The sequence below is a fragment of the Ranitomeya imitator genome, chromosome 3, assembly GCF_032444005.1.
Source record: "Ranitomeya imitator isolate aRanImi1 chromosome 3, aRanImi1.pri, whole genome shotgun sequence".
NCBI classification, from domain to species: Eukaryota; Metazoa; Chordata; class Amphibia; order Anura; family Dendrobatidae; genus Ranitomeya; species Ranitomeya imitator.
This window is the reverse complement of record NC_091284.1, coordinates 475,713,236-475,731,696: the sequence shown is the minus strand read 5'-3', so window position 1 is coordinate 475,731,696 and position 18,461 is coordinate 475,713,236. Positions and strand designations below refer to the sequence as shown.

Below are 18,461 nucleotides of genomic sequence, written 5' to 3'. Positions count from 1 at the left end.
TGAGGCCGGCGGGGGCATCACTGGACTAGTCAGACCTCTCCCTATACTCACTAGCTGGATTATCAAATTATGTTTTCTTTGAAACAACAGATCGTTTAAGAGTAAAACAAAGCTACATTTGTTATTGACGTGAACTCGCGCGTCCTGGGATCTGAGCAGCATGAGTTGGAACTGGTTCCCGTTAAAGGGGTATTCCAGGAACAGATATTTAGTTGGGCAGATCAATTTGTGGGGCTCCAGCCAGGTCCGTAGTCTGTTGCTGATGGATAGGAGGATCGCGAATTTCTTACCTTCCGGGGTCCCCTGAACTGCTATTGATTATCCAAGCTGCCACAACATCATCATTGCGGCATAGATGACAGCGCGCAGCCGGCTAATCAAAGACCCCGGAAGGTCAGAGATCACTGACCTCTACAATGGATCGGAGCCACGCAGGTGTCTGCCCAAGTATAGCTATTACCCGTCTGGGAGATGGGCTAGTGCCCCATGGTAAGAGCCCAGCAGTCTAGAAGTCATCACCTTTCCTGTGGAATACCCCTTTAATTCTACCCTTACTATTCATTGGGACCTTTAAGGACAGCAGCAAGTCTGAGGTAGTGAGAACTATAATGGGGAGGACGGGGCATCACATGACTGCACAGAGGACACATGCAGAGCACACTGCGCACCCGTCAGGCCGAGCCGCCATTACTCTACGACTCTTGTTCGTTTTGTCCCTTTTGAATAAAGCTTAGTGAGGAGAGGGACTGCCTGGGAGGGAGAGCAGGGCCGGGGGAGGTGCAGACAGAAGGCGGGAGAGACAGCCGCCGTACGGAGGAGGGGACAGACGACACACAGGAAGCGGTGCAGGGGACACGGACCTCCCGGACCGTCCGCTCAGAGACGGGCTGTGCTTGTGTTGTCGCTCGTACATGACAAAGGACACGCAGTGAACGGCATCGTCTGCTGACACCGACTGAGAGCAGGGTGTCATACTGGGAATGCTGGGCTCAGCCTGGGAGAACGGTGAGTGGTCGGGAGCAGAATGCGTGCGGCAGCGTAATGTGAACACTGGCCTGGGCTGACCCGCACTCCCGCGGGCGGACACCCTGCTCATAGCTCCTCCCCCGGTGCCTGCTGCAGGGCTTCTCCACAAGCATGACAAGTGCAGAGCTGTCACCCGGCCACGCTGTAGTGTAGGGCCATCGGCTGCCTGCCCTGTCACTACTGCCTGCCATCGGCTGCCTGCCCTGTCACTACTGCCTGTCCTGTCACTACTGCCTGCCCTGTGTCACTACTGCCTGTCCTGTCACTACTGCCTGTCCTGTCACTACTGCCTGCCATCGGCTGCCTGCCCTGTCACTACTGCCTGCCCTGCCATCGGCTGCCTGCCCTGTCACTACTGCCTGCCATCGGCTGCCTGCCCTGTCACTACTGCCTGCCATCGGCTGCCTGCCCTGTCACTACTGCCTGCCATCGGCTGCCTGCCCTGTCACTACTGCCTGCCATCGGCTGCCTGCCCTGTCACTACTGCCTGTCCTGTCACTACTGCCTGCCCTGTGTCACTACTGCCTGTCCTGTCACTACTGCCTGTCCTGTCACTACTGCCTGTCCTGTCACTACTGCCTGCCATCGGCTGCCTGCCCTGTCACTACTGCCTGCCCTGCCATCGGCTGCCTGCCCTGTCACTACTGCCTGCCATCGGCTGCCTGCCCTGTCACTACTGCCTGCCATCGGCTGCCTGCCCTGTCACTACTGCCTGCCATCGGCTGCCTGCCCTGTCACTACTGCCTGTCCTGTCACTACTGCCTGCCCTGTGTCACTACTGCCTGTCCTGTCACTACTGCCTGTCCTGTCACTACTGCCTGTCCTGTCACTACTGCCTGCCATCGGCTGCCTGCCCTGTCACTACTGCCTGCCCTGCCATCGGCTGCCTGCCCTGTCACTACTGCCTGCCATCGGCTGCCTGCCCTGTCACTACTGCCTGCCATCGGCTGCCTGCCCTGTCACTACTGCCTGCCATCGGCTGCCTGCCCTGTCACTACTGCCTGCCCTGTCACTACTGCCTGCCATCGGCTGCCTGCCCTGTGTCACTACTGCCTGTCCTGTCACTACTGCCTGCCCTGTGTCACTACTGCCTGTCCTGTCACTACTGCCTGCCATCGGCTGCCTGCCCTGTCACTACTGCCTGCCATCGGCTGCCTGCCCTGTGTCACTACTGCCTGCCCGGTGTCATCGGCTGCCTGCCCTGTCACTGCTGCCTGTCCTGTGTCATCGGCTGCATGCCCTGTCGGTGCTGCCTGTCCTGTGTCATCGGCTGCCTGCCCTGTCGGTGCTGCCTGTCCCGTGTCGTTGGCTGTCTGCCCTGTCAATGCTGCCTGTCCTGTGTCTCTAATGCCTGCCCAGTGTCACTGCTGCCTGTCCCGTGTCATCGGCTGCCTGCCCTGTGTCACTACTGCCTGTCTGTCACTACTGCCTGCCATCGGCTGCCTGCTCGGTGTCACTGCTGCCTGTCCTGTCACTACTGCCTGCACTGTGTCACTACTGCCTGCCATCGGCTGCCTGCCGTGTCACTACTGCCTGCCATCGGCTGCCTGCCCTGTCACTGCTGCCTGCCATCGGCTGCCTGCCCTGTGTCACTGCTGCCTGCCATCGGCTGCCTGCCCTGTGTCACTGCTGCCTGCCCTGTCACTGCCTGCCATCGGCTGCCTGCCCTGTGTCACTGCTGCCTGCCCTGTCATTACTGCCTGCCCTGTGTCACTGCTGTCTGCCATCGACTGCCTGTCCTGTTTCATCGAGGGCCCATCCTGTCACTGCTGCCTGCCCTGTGTCACTGATGCCTGCCATCGGCTGCCTGCCCTGTGTCACTGCTGCCTGCCCTGTCACTGCTGCCTGCCCTGTCACTGCTACCTGCCATCGGCTGCCTGCCCTGTGTCACTGCTGCCTGCCATCGACTGCCTGTCCTGTTTCATCGAGGGCCCATCCTGCCATCAGCTGCCTGCCCTGTGTCACTACTGCCTGCCATCGGCTGCCTGCCCTGTGTCACTGCTGCCTGCCATCGACTGCCTGTCCTGTTTCATCGAGGGCCCATCCTGTCACTACTGCCTGTGCTATGTCACTGCTGCCTGCCATCAGCTGCCTGTCCTTTGTCACGGCTGCCTGTTCTGTGTCACTGCTTGCCATCAGCTGCCTGTCATCTGTCACTGCTGCTTGTCCTGTGTCACTACTGCCTGCCATTGGCTGCCTGTCGTGACACTGCTGCCTGCCCTGTCATTACTGCCTTCCATGAGCTGCCTGCCCTGTCACTGCTGCTTGTCCCATGTTACTGCTGCCTGCCATTAGCTGCCTGTCCTCTGTCACTGCTGCCTGCACTGGTGTATTTGGTTCTTGTGGTTGTGATATGAATCTGTCCCCAGGTTTATTCTGTGACATCTGAGGGCAGACGCTACTGACACACGTTGATTCCATCACTCATCCAATTGGGGTGCGGATTTTATTACCGCGGATGTGTCCGTTGTGGACGTACCCTAGCTGAGCATTCTTTATAAGGCTGGGGCTACATGACCACTATGGGCTCTGGCTCTGGTCGTGTGGCCAAAGATCACTGTGTGGTGCTGCCACATCGCAGCGTAATACAAGTGAGAGCAGTCACATTGCCACACACAAGGTGCTTTGACAGTAGCGAAAAGCCAGGAGCCACTTGGATTTTTTTGTGATTTTTCTCGCCACGGTTGCAGTACCTAGCTGTACCCTATGCTGCGGCATACATCAATCTCTGGCCGGGTGACCTATGTCACAGCCAAGGTCACCATGTAGCTCCAGCCTAATACTGAGTCTAGTGCAGGGGTCCCCAACTCCAGTCCTCAAGGCCCACCAACACATCATGTTTTCAGGATTTCCTTTGCATTGCACATATGATGCAATTATTACCTGGGCAAGGCTAAGGAAATCCTGAAAACATGACATGTTGGTGGGCCTTGAGGACTGGAGTTGGGGACCCCTGGTCTAGTGCATGAAGAGAGGGGTCAGAGAATGGCAGAGACCACTGCAGAAAGACCATGCCAGTCATGCCATGCCCCCGCCACCAGGCAGAACACAGTTGTTGCCTACATTACTGTAAATAACAAACTAATCTTTACTACTAACACATTAATGTTCCAGCCTCGCCTTTACTGCTCTTAAATTCTTTGGGGACAGAGTTGTAGATCTACAATGTGACTGCTGCAGCCATTCACTAGCATCATCGGTCTCGTGCTGTCTAGGTTTGCATCGCCTTTGACCCTAGTGATTGGCTGCAGTGGTCACATGTTATGTACAGGAGGTCGCCGCTGCAGTTCTGTCAGCAAACACTAACAGAGCAGTGGAGAGGCGACACTAGAGCAGGAGGTGCTTCAGCAGGAAGGGAATGTTTGTTTTTGTGCATTTCCAGCCTTTGACTTTTTTTTTTTTTAATAATAATCTGCCCCTTCAGGTTGCTTTAAATAGGTGTTCACCTCCAGTTAGTGCAAGTCATACGATATTGTGTTCTTCTCGATTTGAGGCCACCATTAGAAGAAAAAGTGGTGTGGGAAGAAAGTCCCCCCGCTGCTCCCAAATTTTTGCAAATGCGCGGTTAGCAATTATGTTACCTCAGGTGCTGTCACCTCTGAAACGAGAAGGTGCACATGTTTATCATCTATAACCTGCATTGATTAGTGCAATGAAGAGTAGGGTAAATTGAGCTGCCATTAATTAAGGATGACTTTCTGGGCTGAATGTTGTACCAGGCTACAGTTTATACACTGTTCACAAAGCCCATGTATCGGTTTTATTGGAGCAATGTAGACCCGTTATCTTGTAATGTTGATGTATTCAATATTGTTTGTATAGTTAAGAGACGCTGGTGACATGAACCCGAGATGTAGCGGGCTTACATTTCTATTTATGGCCTGATTGTTCAGTATCTTATGTAGCATGCTTGGCTGAGGATCAATGGAGGCCATGTATGTTCTTGCACGTCACCATAGATGTGCAAAACCTGTGATGTGAGAAATTACTCGTCTGTTCCAATGCACAACTCTGGTGTCGGGTATCCCGGGAGCAGAGGCTCCTTCCTGTCCCTAACGCTAGGGACGCCCTAGCTCGCCCTGCTTACCAGATTACTTCTGACAGTGAAGACGCCAGGGCCACGTATCTTGCCTTAGCTCCTGAATCTGCCCTCAGTCTGTACCCTTCCCCCACCCAGGGAAGAGGGGAGTATTAGTGTACTGTAATACACCAACCAGACTAAGGCCTCTTTCACACTTCCGTTTTTTACAATCAGTCACAATCCATCAAAATGTTGAAAAGACGGATCCGGTGCAGATTGTAAAAAACGGATGCATTGGATCCGTTTTTTTGACGGAGCCGTAGCGTTTTCCAAGCGATCTGTAGCATCGCTTGAAAAACTGATTGACAGGTTGGTCACACTTGTCAAAAATAGTGTTTAACAAGTGTGACCAACTTTTTACTATCGATGATGCCTATGCAGCATCAATAGTAAAAAGATACAATGTTAAAAATAACTCAAAAAAATCAAAAATCTTTATCACCTTCTGGCGTCCCTCGCAGCCTTCCCGATGCTTGTGATGCTCGCGAAGCTCCTGTTCCCAGCAATGCCTTGCAAAATGACCCGATGATGTAGCGGTCTCGCGAGACTGCTACGTCATCACAGTTCATTCTCGCAATGCATTACTGGGAACGGGAGCATCGCGAGCATCGGGAAGGCTGCGAGGGATGCCGGAAGGTGAGAATATCAAGATTTTTTAATTTTTTATTATTTTTAACATTATATCTTTTTACTATTGATGCTGCATAGGCAGTATCAATAGTAAAAAGAGAGAGAATTTCCCTGACTGGAAATTCTTCCACACATGCTCAGTTTCAAAAGACGGAACCCGTCGCTGGATTCCTGCTTTTGACACACAGCGACGGATCCTGCGTCCATAGGCTTCCGTTATAGCCAACGACGGACGGTCGATCCGTCGCTGCGCAATTTTCCAACGTGCACAAAAAACGTTTCTATGTGCATTGTCTCCACCCGACGGACAGCGATTTTACGACGGATGAAACGTGTGGCCATCCGTCACAATCCGTTGCTAATACACGTCTATGAGAAAAACGGATCCAGCAGAAACATTTGCTGGATCCTTTTTTTTTTTTCACAAAGCGACGTATTGTGACAGAAAAAGAAAGACGGAAGTGTGAAAGAGGCCTAACAAGGTAATACAAACAGGGATACAGGAAAATACCAAACATAAAAATATACACACATAAACCGCAGAGGTGAGCATCGGGGAGTGGAGGATGGGGAAAAACCAAAGTAGGAGAAGGGGATTAGCACACACACCCAAAGTCTCGCAACAGTTTCCGATAAATCCACCAAACGCCTTCTCAAACAACTACATCAAATCACCATTTCCAAACTATGCAGCGGGAAGCTATCCTCTGGCAAGGAGTGCTTGGCAGGGCCCAGATTATATAAGAGATGAGTGGCTAATGGTGAACAGCTGAAAGCCTTAATGCAGGAAAGCTTCCCTCTCAACTGAGCAGATTAACCACTGTACAGCTAAAAGAAACCTGCACTGTTTAATATGAAGGTGAAGTGCTTCTAATCAGTGCAGGAGTAGGAGAAATCGGACACTGTGGTCTTCTGGCTCCTCTCTGTCGCGGTAAACCTGTGACAGTTGGTTAGTTGGTAGCTAGTGATGAGCGAGTGTACTCGTTGCCCGGGTGACCTTTGAATGTTAGTGTTCAGAGATTTAGTTTTCATCACGGCAGCTGAATGATTTACAGCTATTAGCCAGGCTGAGTACATGTGGGGGTTGCTAGGTAATCCCCACATGTAATCACGCTGGCTACTAGCTGTAAATCATGCTGCTGAGGCGATGAAAACGTAATCTCCGAGCAGTCATAAATACTCGGAGACCACCCGAGCAACGAGTACACTCGCTAATCACTATTGGTAGCCTATAGATTTGACTCCTGCAATTCTGATTTCTCCATTTCAATATGTGCATTTTATTTGCTGATTATATACCAAGAAGAGAAAATTGTTGTCTCTTCTATAAACTACCGTATATCACCAGATTCACACCCCAGATAAGGATCTTTTTACTGATGGAGCTCAGTGCTGTTTTTTCCTATTTCTCTTTTCAGACCATCATATGAAGCTCACTTGGGTTCAATGCTATTAGTGATGAGCCAGTATACTCGTTACTCGAGATTTCCCGAGCACGCTCGGGTGACCTCGGAGTATTTTTTTTAGTGCTCGGAGACTTAGTTTTCCTCACCTCAGCTGAATGATTTACATCTCTTAGCCAGCTTGATTACATGTGGGGATTCCCTAGCTGCCTATACTGATGCTGCCTATACAGCAATAGTAAAAAGATCGAATAAAATAAGTTATTTTCACCTTCCGACATCACCCGATCTCCTCAACGGTGCACGCGGCGGCTGGGATGCTGTGTGCGAAGGACCTGGGATGACGTTGCGGCGTGACTGCGACATCATCACAGGTCCTTCGCACACAGCATCCCAGTCGCCGCGTGCACCGCTGAGAGGCGGGGGGACTCCGGGGGCCATCGGAAGGTGAGTATATCACGATTTTTTTATTTTAATCCTCTTTTTTTTTTTTTAACAATTATATGGTGCCCAGTCCGTGGAGGAGAGTCTCCTCTTTTCCACACTGGGTACCGTCCGCACATGATCCGCTTACTTCCCGCATGGTTGGCATAGCCCCATGCGGAAAGTAAGTGGATCAATGCATTCCTATGTCTGCGGAATCCATGCGATTCCGCAAATTAATGAACATGCTGTGTTTTTTTCCGGAATACATTTCCGCCTAGGAAATAAAATGCAGCATGTGCACAAAAAATGCGGATTGCATTCTTTTAATAGGATGCTTAATGTGAGCGGTTTTTTTTCGCGTTTTTATAGCGAAAAATCCGGAACGTGTGCACACAGCCTTAATGTTTTGATCATTTTTCTTTTTTGCATTTTTTGTCATTGGTGATTTTATCTTTTTAAGTGCAGCATGCTCTTTATAAAATGTACACAATAAAAAAAAAACACACAAACCCAAAAGCCTAAACACTTGAAATACATGATGTTTTTAAAGTGGCAAAAAATTGTATGAAGGAACATATAAAGGTGGTTTTCCCCACTTGTGACATATTGATTGGATCTCCATTACATGATAAACTAGTAGAGCTGACCTTCTGTTCTGGCCACATCTCTGCTCCAAACAAAAGACATGTGACATTGAGTGCACTCTGTTGCCCTCCTGTCAAATCAAGGGCCATGTCTGAAAAAAACTTCTCAGTAAGGTCTCCAATTCTGCATTATACAATCCTCAACATTGAGATTGCAGCACCAAGAAGGAAAATGTGTGGAGTTATGGAAATTATAGGATTAATAGACATGTTAATAGTATACAAATTATGAATAAATGGCAACATTGTTTTCAAAACATCTAAATTTATTTAGTATTGAGTATATGCACCACATGCAGAAATGCACTTCTTTGCATGGTATATAATGAGATTTCAATTTATCCTATTTCAGTCAGGTTATTGGTTGTCTGATGACTGGTCTGCCATACTAAATGCACTTGGGCACAAATCGTCAAGATCCACTGCTGGCAGCCCCCTTTGCAATTGCAGGTCAATGACGCCCCAGAAGTACTCAATGGGAGGCAAGTTCAGAAACACTGCAGGCAGGGCTGTGGAGTCGGTAAGCCAAACCTCAGACTCTTCACTTTCCCTGAATCTGGCTCCCCAGCACGGCCTCACTACTGAGCATGTACATAAAGTGCAGCACAGATTCATCTCCACTAAAAGCTGAGATCAGGAACAGAACAGACATTTATAGGACATTTCATAACTTTCCCAAATTCTTATGAAAACCTTTACAGCACATCTTGGACTGTACTACTGTACCCAATTTTTTATATATTTTAGTAGTTGTTTAATTTTATACTGACTCCGACTTCACCATAATGAACACCGACTCCTACTCCAACTCCACAACCCAGGCTTTTGGCTATGAACCAGACATCCAGATACAGGTCCATTGACCTCACACCACCGCATTCAAAGACTATCATTGTGCATAGCATGTCAGCAGTGGAGGCTGGAATGAAGGTCTGTCCTCTTCTGTAACGAATCCTGCTTTTGTCTTGAATGCAATGATAGCTGGAGATTGGTCTGGAGACCACATGAGCAACACCATGAAGAGACCTTCGCAAGGGAATGTGAAAGATGCTGACCTCATCATGTTGGGCTGACTAGCGCTCTCTGCTGCAGTCCAGGTGCCACAATGTTCAGGTGTATTTGCATCTGAAAGACGCAAATTAATTTCATTACAGGAAGGAGGGAGCAGCGTCTCCTGGACTTCTCCGTGGGCCTGGTATAGAGGGTTAATGTATCGTCATCTCCATGATCACTTCAGCATCATGCACAACAGGCAGCATTCGCTTGCCTTCTGCACATTATCGTGATGCACAGTTGAAATCAGCAGGGCCAATGGGCGGCACAGAACATAGCAGCGCGCCACCCCCTGGTCCTGCTGGTTTCGGCTCTCTAGTGCAATCATGTGGGCAAGGCGAGCTAATGCTGCCTGACATGGATGTTGCTGAAGAGAGAGTGGAGGTGACCAAGCAGCCCACTACAGGGATCGGCCCTTCTGGCATTTGCCCGATGGCCAGTCCAGCCCTGCTATCAACCCATTAATTTCCATAATTACGCCACTTTTCATCGTGTTTCAATGTTCAGTAGTGTATAAAGGCAGGATTGGATCGAGGTGGAGACTTTGAGCTCAGGAGGACATAAAGTTCTCAGAGGCTGTGTCAGCAGATGGAAAGTATCCAGTCTTGCTCTTATTTTACTTATGCTGCTCTCATTAGTTTGCAGTATTTTTTTAGTTTGTAAATCCGCCTTGTGGTTCCAGAGATACAAGCTTGTTTAATTATTGCTCAAAAAAATTATGGTCTTATGGTACAACAGGGCAAACCAATTGTGTAAAGGAGACTTAAAGGGGTTATGACAAGCTAGGAATAGATGATAATTATATGATTGCTGGTGCATTGCAGTCTGGACTCGTTTTGACGACTTGAATGGGTGTCCCTTGACCATTATTCCTTCGTTGACCACAGATAGTAAACCTTTTGAATGGATCAGTATATGCACTGGCATGACTAGGGGGTCGACTGAAGCAGCAGAGCGATGTACTCAGGTGCCTCCCTCAGTCCAATAGTCTTTTAATGGAGCAGAGCCAAGGGACGGGACCTCTGCACCCCTGTTCCAGTGATCAGTGGTGGTCTCTGCAGTGGGGATCTCAGCGATCACATATCTATTACCTATACTGCAGATAAGAGGATAAATGCTTTCTATGGGATAACACCTGTTAGTGCTTTCAGAATGAACAATTCTTAAGGAATTAGTACATTAAAGCATTGAGGAGAACATTCTTCCTATAAAATTGCTAGTATTCCCGTCTAACCTGCATTTACATAGAAGGTTCAGCAATTTTAGTTTGCGTCAGAAAAAGACACGTTGTCCAAGAGTGCATGTGAATTAGGCTACTTTCACACTAGCGTTTTCTGAAATCCGTCACAATGCGTCGTTTTGCAGAAAAAACGCATCCTGCAAAAGTACTTGCGTTTTTTCCCCATAGACTTGTATTGACGACGCATTTGCGACGGATTGCCACACGTCGCATCCGTCAAGCGACGGATGCATCGTGCTTTGGCGGACCATTGGGAGCAAAAAACGCTACATGTAACGTTTTTTGCTCCTGACGGACTGCTTTTTCCGCCCCCACCTCCGCCCCCACCTCCCCGCACCTTACAATGGGGCAGCGGATGCGCCGGAGAAATGCATCCGCTGCCTCCATTGTGCAATGCGTTAAACGCTAGCGTCGGAATCTCTCCCCGACGCATTGCGACGGGGAGATTCCGACGCTAGTGTGACAGAAGCCTTACCCGCCTTTTCTTAAGCCAAATATGCTGATAAGCAAGGACATATAACCTGGTATGGTCCAGCAGTGGGCGATGTATTGCCCAACACAGCACACCCCGACCATTGCACCACTATTCCCCGGTGGGGTGACAACACGTGGGAATATGCATCAGATAACAGTGCTGATTATCTGCGTCCTTGTAGAATAGTATAATATAGAAGAACACTGACACATTTCTCTCTGCTGCCACAGGGGATGTGTTCTCTGTAAAAAAAAATAAATAAAATAAAATAATAATAATTTGAATATTATAGCTAAAGATCTTTTTAGAGTCACCAGATAGGCAGGAGAGCAATGAGGATTTCTGCCAGAGCTTTCCAGGAGCATAGGAGTCATTAATTTCTAATAACAATGGACTGAATAATAACAAAATTGGATTGAATGCACTGAAATGCCTTCTTTTTAACGTAGAATTATTATTTTTGTTATATAAAATAAGTTAACTCCTCTGATGCTGGGAAGCATTGGCAAATCTCTTCCAACTTTCTCCTGTCTATCTAGTAACTGATCCGATTCCTGTTTAGGACCCTGGGGAGAGAAAACCAAGCTGCAAGCCATGCAAAAACCTGATCCTATAAATCCACTGTGGGGTTTGTGCTCTCAACAGATGCCAAGTTGGTGACTGCATCTCGATATAGACCTACTACTGGACCATGACATTGCAAATCGTTAATTCATGAAAGGGTTCTCCAGTGAAATAAGTTTTCACTTATCCAAAGTCTAGATGATAACTTACTGATCAATGGAGTCCCGAACACTCAGGCCGCACCAATCAGCAGAATAGGTAACTTATATCTCTGTTATAATGGAGCGGCAGTGTCCCGGCTCAACAGCATTCCATCCCTATGGGCAGTCGAGTGCTGCGATCTGCTTTTTCCAGCAGCCCCATAGAAAATAAATGTCGCTGCGGTCAGTGCGTGCGCTCTGCCAGTTTATTCTAATGTGCCCCGTTCTGCCAATCAGTGCAGGTCCTAGCCGTCGGACCACAACCCATTAATAACTTGTCATCTTTCCTTTGAATAAGTGATCATTTATCTTACCTGACAACCCCTCTAATTAGCCAGAGTGAAAAAAATGGCTACAGAGATGTCTTGTCTATCTATAACACGACAGCTGACTAATTTCTGTGGGCAGCATGGCGATCCCCTGTTGTGGAGTCCTGGAGAATTGAAAACTTGCTACTGTTGCCTTTAATTGCAGGAGGACCCAGGAGCAAGACACCCTGTAAGCAGTAAGGGGACTTCATAAAGGAGCAGTTACTCGGCCATAAAAATCGGACTACAGTGCATTGCCTGGCAGGCTGCTCTCCCGACCGGAGCCTGACTTTTTCATATATGTGTATGGAGCTGTCACTCTCGGGTCAGGAGAGCCGCGGCCAATTCATCCATTGCGGTGGTAATTTATATGGCCTTCTAACTGCGCCCTAGCTCAATACTTAGGTGATGTGTGCCGAAACACACTATGAAATCCTCCTTTCCATTTTCCTATGACTTGTTCACACTGCAAACACTAATAATTTTGTCTGATCTCATGGTTATTTTTCAGGAAAATAATTTTAGCACATTTCTCATAGTATCGATTATAGCTATGAACTCTTAGTTTCTTTTTACTTGACAGGACCTGCACAATGCGTCGAGGAGGGTGGCGGAATCGTGCCAGCAGCGATGATGGCTGGGGTGCCTGCGTATGTCACACTCATTTTTTTTTTTCTTGTATATTGGGAGTCTTGACTCTCGTTTGGTTACAGCCATTGATCAAATATTGATGATTAAAAATGGGTCCATCTGCATTCCCCTTGTATTCTAGGGATACATTGCGGCTAAGGCACTGAAATTAGATCAGCAGTTTCGAATAGATGCCCCTCTGCAGCAAGAGAAGGATGGAACCGCCACGAGCATCTTTACTGGAGTTTCCATTTATGTGAACGGTTATACAGGTATGCTACTTGTACTCTTTTGTGGTATATGTTGTAGATGTGAATCAAAGCCAGTTTCCCACCAGAGGACTTTTTGTGCCATTTTATGTAAACTCACCACCTGGGTGCTGTTGAGGCTTTTATGTCACTGGTGAGATGGCACAAGGGTTTCCTGCAGTGGCGAGGTTGAAAGACGTTCACAGAAGTCTGTCTTTCCTGCATATTTCTAGATACAGATAGTGATTTCATGGGCATTATTGGTTATCTGCATATGCAGTCGTGCAGAGAACATACTGATCCGTATGGTGTGAATGCGATAAATCAATGCAGTCAAGTAAAACCTAGCACATGAACACGCCGCCAATCTATGTGATACAAATGCTGCAAGCAAAAACGTTGCATGCCTAGGCATTAACACACATATGGGGAACATGCATATGTTATCACTGGCCACCATTACTCTTACTTGCCCTGTATGGTTTTGTTTAAGCCCCCAAATATATTTCAGCATTATTATTGCCTATGTACAAGGGAACTGATGTAAATCTACATACATCAAAACAAGATTCTTTGTTCTCTGCTGTCCATAAGAGATCTGGTGGATCACTTAGGCTGATCTTGGCAAATGTTTAGTGATCTTTAGCAGGAATGTAAGAAAAAGTAGTTATTGATCATTTACAATTTTTTTTGTCCATATTCCCTTCTGGTATTTATTGATTAGGTAAATAATAATTTGTATAAGTAGAAGGGGTGGGATTGTTTTTTCCCTCTTTTCTGTGCTCTGTAGTTGTAAATACTGGGCTTTGTTCAGGTTTCCTGTAGCATTGCTGTTTCTCCCCTCCTGATGTGAGGGAAGACTATGAATTACATACAAGTCATTGTCACTAGGCTGCGCAGAAGCCGCTGCTGGGTTTCATTCACAATTTTTCAGTGGGCAGACACCGTATCTCTCTGTAGTACACATTCTGCATGCATCAAACACTCGGCTGCCTAGCAACCCTCGCACAGCACATCCTGTGTGTGACTGCTCATACAGCCCTCGTATTATGTGCTGCGCCTGGAATATTACAGAACAAAGAAAACCACATCAGGACATAAGGAATCCAATATAATACAGTTTACTGTAGCACGTCCATATATACATTGGTGTGAGAAATAGTCATTCTCGTTTCATATATATCTTGAACATAACTGTTGTGGTGTAAACCACTTTTACTGTGTAGTTTTGTATAAAAAGACATTGTGTAGTGTATATGGATACCACTTGGGGTACGGCCAGATGAAGAAGCACTGACACCACTCAGTTTTTAAATTGATTGTTAAAAGGGGTCATGATTTTGGAGGAGAACAGCTGAATCAGCCACACTGTTTTGCTAATGAACAGCTGTTCTGCAAAATCATGCATCCCTTTAACATGAAGCTGATACATGTCAGTGCGTTATCTGGCCTTACCTTAATAGTGGGTCCCAATTCATCCACATCATTGTTTAACTGCATAAAAAAAAAAGTATACATACATCGATGTAGTCTTCAAACAAGTATGGGCACCATTTGGTGTTACAAGTTGAGAGCAGGAGGACGGGTGGCCCAGGTGTTGTTTTTGGTAACATACATAAAATGTGTCCATCTGAAACTGGCCAATGTTCAAAGGCAGTCTGTCAGCACAGAATGACTGTTGAAAAGAAGACCAAGCACTTGGTGCCCCTTTGCGTGGCCAAACATCCTACTGCACCTTCCTACTTACTTGTTTTCCATCTGTCTATGCCATTTTCTGGCTCTAAAGCCCGAGCTGTCAATCAAAGAAGAGAGGTCGGTGATCGAGGGAAAACAGGTGGGAAGGTGCTCATAGATGTTTGGCCACGCCAAGGGTGCACTGAGTGCTTGCACTTGGTTTCAACAGTCATTCTTTGCTGGCATACTCCCTTTAAAGAAACCTCCCATCAATATTTTTATCCTCTTAATATATTGCAATCATCATACTACATAGAAATGTGTGCTTAGATTTGCTTATTTTCCCATTCTACCCAGCTAATTCTTTTCTATTAGGTCTATGACATCATATGATTAAAAAGTGACTAGCTAAATCCTTCTAAGATCTATGTAGAAACAGGAAGTACATTTTCCTTGTATGAGTCATAAGTCACTGCAAAAGTCCCTGGGGAGGAGGGAGTAACTGGGTCAGGAGTTGAAGATGGGAATGATAACTGCAGGGAAAACAGACTTCCTGTTTCTATACAGAGCAGAGAAAAGAGAAGAATTAACTGGGTAGAAAGGCAAAATGAGCAATTGTAAGTTGTGAAGCATGGCACCGCTGCCACCACATGTGAAGAACCTGCACCTCGCCAACCCCGCCTGACGTCACTATTGCGTCCGAGGGATCACATGGTGCGCTCTCCTCACTTGCTCAACATGACATTCCACACCCCCTGGGGACACGTAAGGTTAGCTTGGCACAGTTTTACGGAGACACTCCCTGTCCACATGGGCCCAGGGAGGCACAGGGAGTGAGAGGATGTAGCTCACACAGTCACTGACTTGCCACCAAACTCGCTCACAACCCTGATAAGCTAAGAGGCCCCTTTAATTGGCACCAGTGACACATCGCCTGGAGAGCCCAGTAGGACTGCCACCAGGTCCTAGTTGGATATAATCCCGGTCCGTTAATGGGATTATATTGGGCCAGAAACCAGCCCCAGTAGTATGGAAAGTTAAGCCGAGAACACAGACGTGTGGATTGAGATAAAAGAGTAGCCCAAGGTTATTTATATATTTACTCTCCTTAAGGGCACACTAGACAAAACACTCTGTTCACAATGGTTATACATATACAGTGGTCGAGTATGGAAATAAATAGTGGGATTACAAAGTATGCAGAATATGAGTCTGTTACTAGTCAGATGAAAGGCCTGGCTTGTGGGGGAGGGGTTGCCAAATGGGAGGCTGGTGGTCCCCTTTATTACTTCACTTCTCTCCACACGATATGTCATCTTGACCTCCCCGGAAAAAAAGCAATAGGCCATGCTTTACATGAGATTTTAACACCTTATGCACACTCCCCTCCTGCCACCTGGAGTGGACCTAAATCCCCTTCCCTTGCATCTAGCAGCTAAAAACTCCAAAACCTAAGATGAGTCATAACTCCTTATTGGATGGTCCTAGCGGGCGGTTTTGGCACCATCCGATCCGGCCAGGTCCCTGCTACATGTTGAGACCAAACATGGCTTTGCTACCTGGCTACTACTAGTCATTTTACGTATCTCGCCACCCTGGGGTGGTAGAACGTATTGAGACACTGGAAGACTTTCACCATGTTCTGGGGATCTCGGAAATATGCACAATGTCTGGCTAGGATGTATAGTATCTCCATAACTCCTTATGGAATTATGTTTCTAGAATGTTCTAGAAGGATTCTTTGGTAGTTTGATTCAGCATGACTCTATATTGCAAGCAAGCCTTTGTTCTGAGCTTAGCTGGCTCAAGGTGTGACATGTGTCACTCACAGCCTTTTCAGGTTTGTTCACCTGCCCAGCTAGGTGCCAGCCTACTCCTTGAAGCTTTTAGAATGCTGGATGACCTGCTGAGCCAGGTTTCCTGTCCCTGCTGCACAAAGGAAGGGAGTTTTATAATACCATGCCAAATATGATAGAAATGATTGACATGAAATTATATCTCCAATATTCTTCACAGAAGTATACAGTGCTATACTTATTTAATATGATGATTTCAATATCTTAAGAGGATAAAATCCTTGATGGGAGTGCTTCTTTAAATGTGGAGTACATCTGCTTAAATATTTAACCATATCCATAATTTTTCTGCATTGCAATAATCTGTATCGAATCAGATGCATTTTTCATTTTCTGTTCTATAGGTTTTGCCGCTAAAGCTAATTTTGAGAATTTTGTTAGCGTAATTCAAATGGGGGTATTTTTGGTGCCAAAAGTGGATGCACATAAAACATATAGTAAGGGTTGGACAATTGAATGAATGACTACGGTACCTCTTTTATCTTCGTCTCCTATAACATTAAAACCCACATCGCAGTAACGATACCATCAAACAGCGGACACCAGTGGCAGCCTAATGGATCCCATCAGGTTCCGCACAGGGGTTTTTATCTTTTAATATGAAGGTGTCTGATATCGGTCAGATACTTACTGCTCATGTACGTAAGGATCCAGGATCCCAGTTGAGCAACTATGTTTTCTGGAGATGTTTATTTTTGTTTTCTTCCAAAGACAATACTTTACACACCTAAAAATAATATACAAGTTAAAAAATGATGTAATTTATTTGTTATATGAAAAAAAGACTTTATTGGAGCAACAAAGAGTGCACATACACATATAAAACATTTAAAAACATCTAAAACACATACAAATCATGGCACAAAAGGGATCATATTGGCTGCATTTAGGCAAAATTCCATGTGGGGGTATTTAAACCCTAAGTTTCTCAGGCTTTTTCTGATGCAGCATTTTGGCTTCTAACAGACACCATTTATTACCCACTAGTATTAACATGGAATTTTTCCTAAATGCAGCCAATATGATCCCTTTTGTGCCATGATTTGTATGTGTTTTAGATGTTTTTAAATGTTTTATATGTGTATGTGCACTCTTTGTTGCTCCAATAGTCTTTTTTTCATATATACATTAGGTGTGTGCACCCTCATTGCGTCTTCTTTTTCTCTTCTTTCTTAACCATGTTTAAGACGTAGAGGTAGCACCATGTATATTATCTACTATATAATTGTCTAAGGGTCACTTCTGTCTGTCTGTCTTTCTGTCACGGATATTCATTGGTCGCGGCCTCTGTCTGTCATGGAAATCCAAGTCGCTGATTGGTCGTGGCAAAATGCCCACGACCATTGCCACGACCAATCAGCGACGAGCGCAGTCCGGCGGCAACATGGCCGCTCCTTCCTCCCCGCAGTCAGTGCCCGCTCCGTACTCCCCTCCAGTCAGCGCTCGCACAGGGTTAACGCCAGCGTTACTGGAGCGCGGAGTAACGTACTCCGGTTACGCAGCTATTAACCCTGTGTGACCAACTTTTTACTATTGATGATGCGTATGCAGCATCAATAGTAAAACGATCTAATGTTACAAATAATAATAATGATAAAAAAAAACATTAGTCTCACCCTCCGACGTGTCGTCCTGCCCTCAGCAGTGCAAGCGGCAGGTTCCGGTGCTAAGGATGCTATGCGACAAGGACCTGCCATGACGTCACGGTCATGTGACCGCGACGTCATCACAGGTCCTGCGCTCATACCAACCCTGGGACCGGAAGCTGCTGCGTGCACCACACACAGGCGACAGGACTTCAGAAGGTGAGTATGTTTATTTTTTATTTTTTAACCTGTTACATACGTGGCTGGGCAATATACTACGTAGCTGGGCAATATACTACGTAGCTGGGCAATATACTACGTAGCTGGGCAATATACTACGTGGCTGGGCAATATACTCCGTGGCTGGGCAATATACTACGTGGCTGGGCAATATACTACGTGGCTGGGCAATATAGT

At 46.8% G+C, this 18,461-nt stretch overlaps 1 protein-coding gene across 1 annotated transcript in view; it reads left to right on the top strand.

Annotated features, from left to right (window-relative positions):
* Window positions 1-644: 644 nt before the first annotated feature.
* REV1 (REV1 DNA directed polymerase) overlaps window positions 645-18,461 on the top strand; it is a 79,884-nt gene continuing 62,067 nt past the window's right edge. Inside the window, exons 1-3 of the mRNA XM_069757525.1 lie at window positions 645-1,005; window positions 12,634-12,700; window positions 12,823-12,952. Of these exons, the coding sequence (XP_069613626.1) occupies window positions 12,644-12,700; window positions 12,823-12,952 (187 nt within the window). The 5' untranslated portion in view covers window positions 645-1,005; window positions 12,634-12,643. The remainder of the gene's footprint in view (window positions 1,006-12,633; window positions 12,701-12,822; window positions 12,953-18,461) is intronic.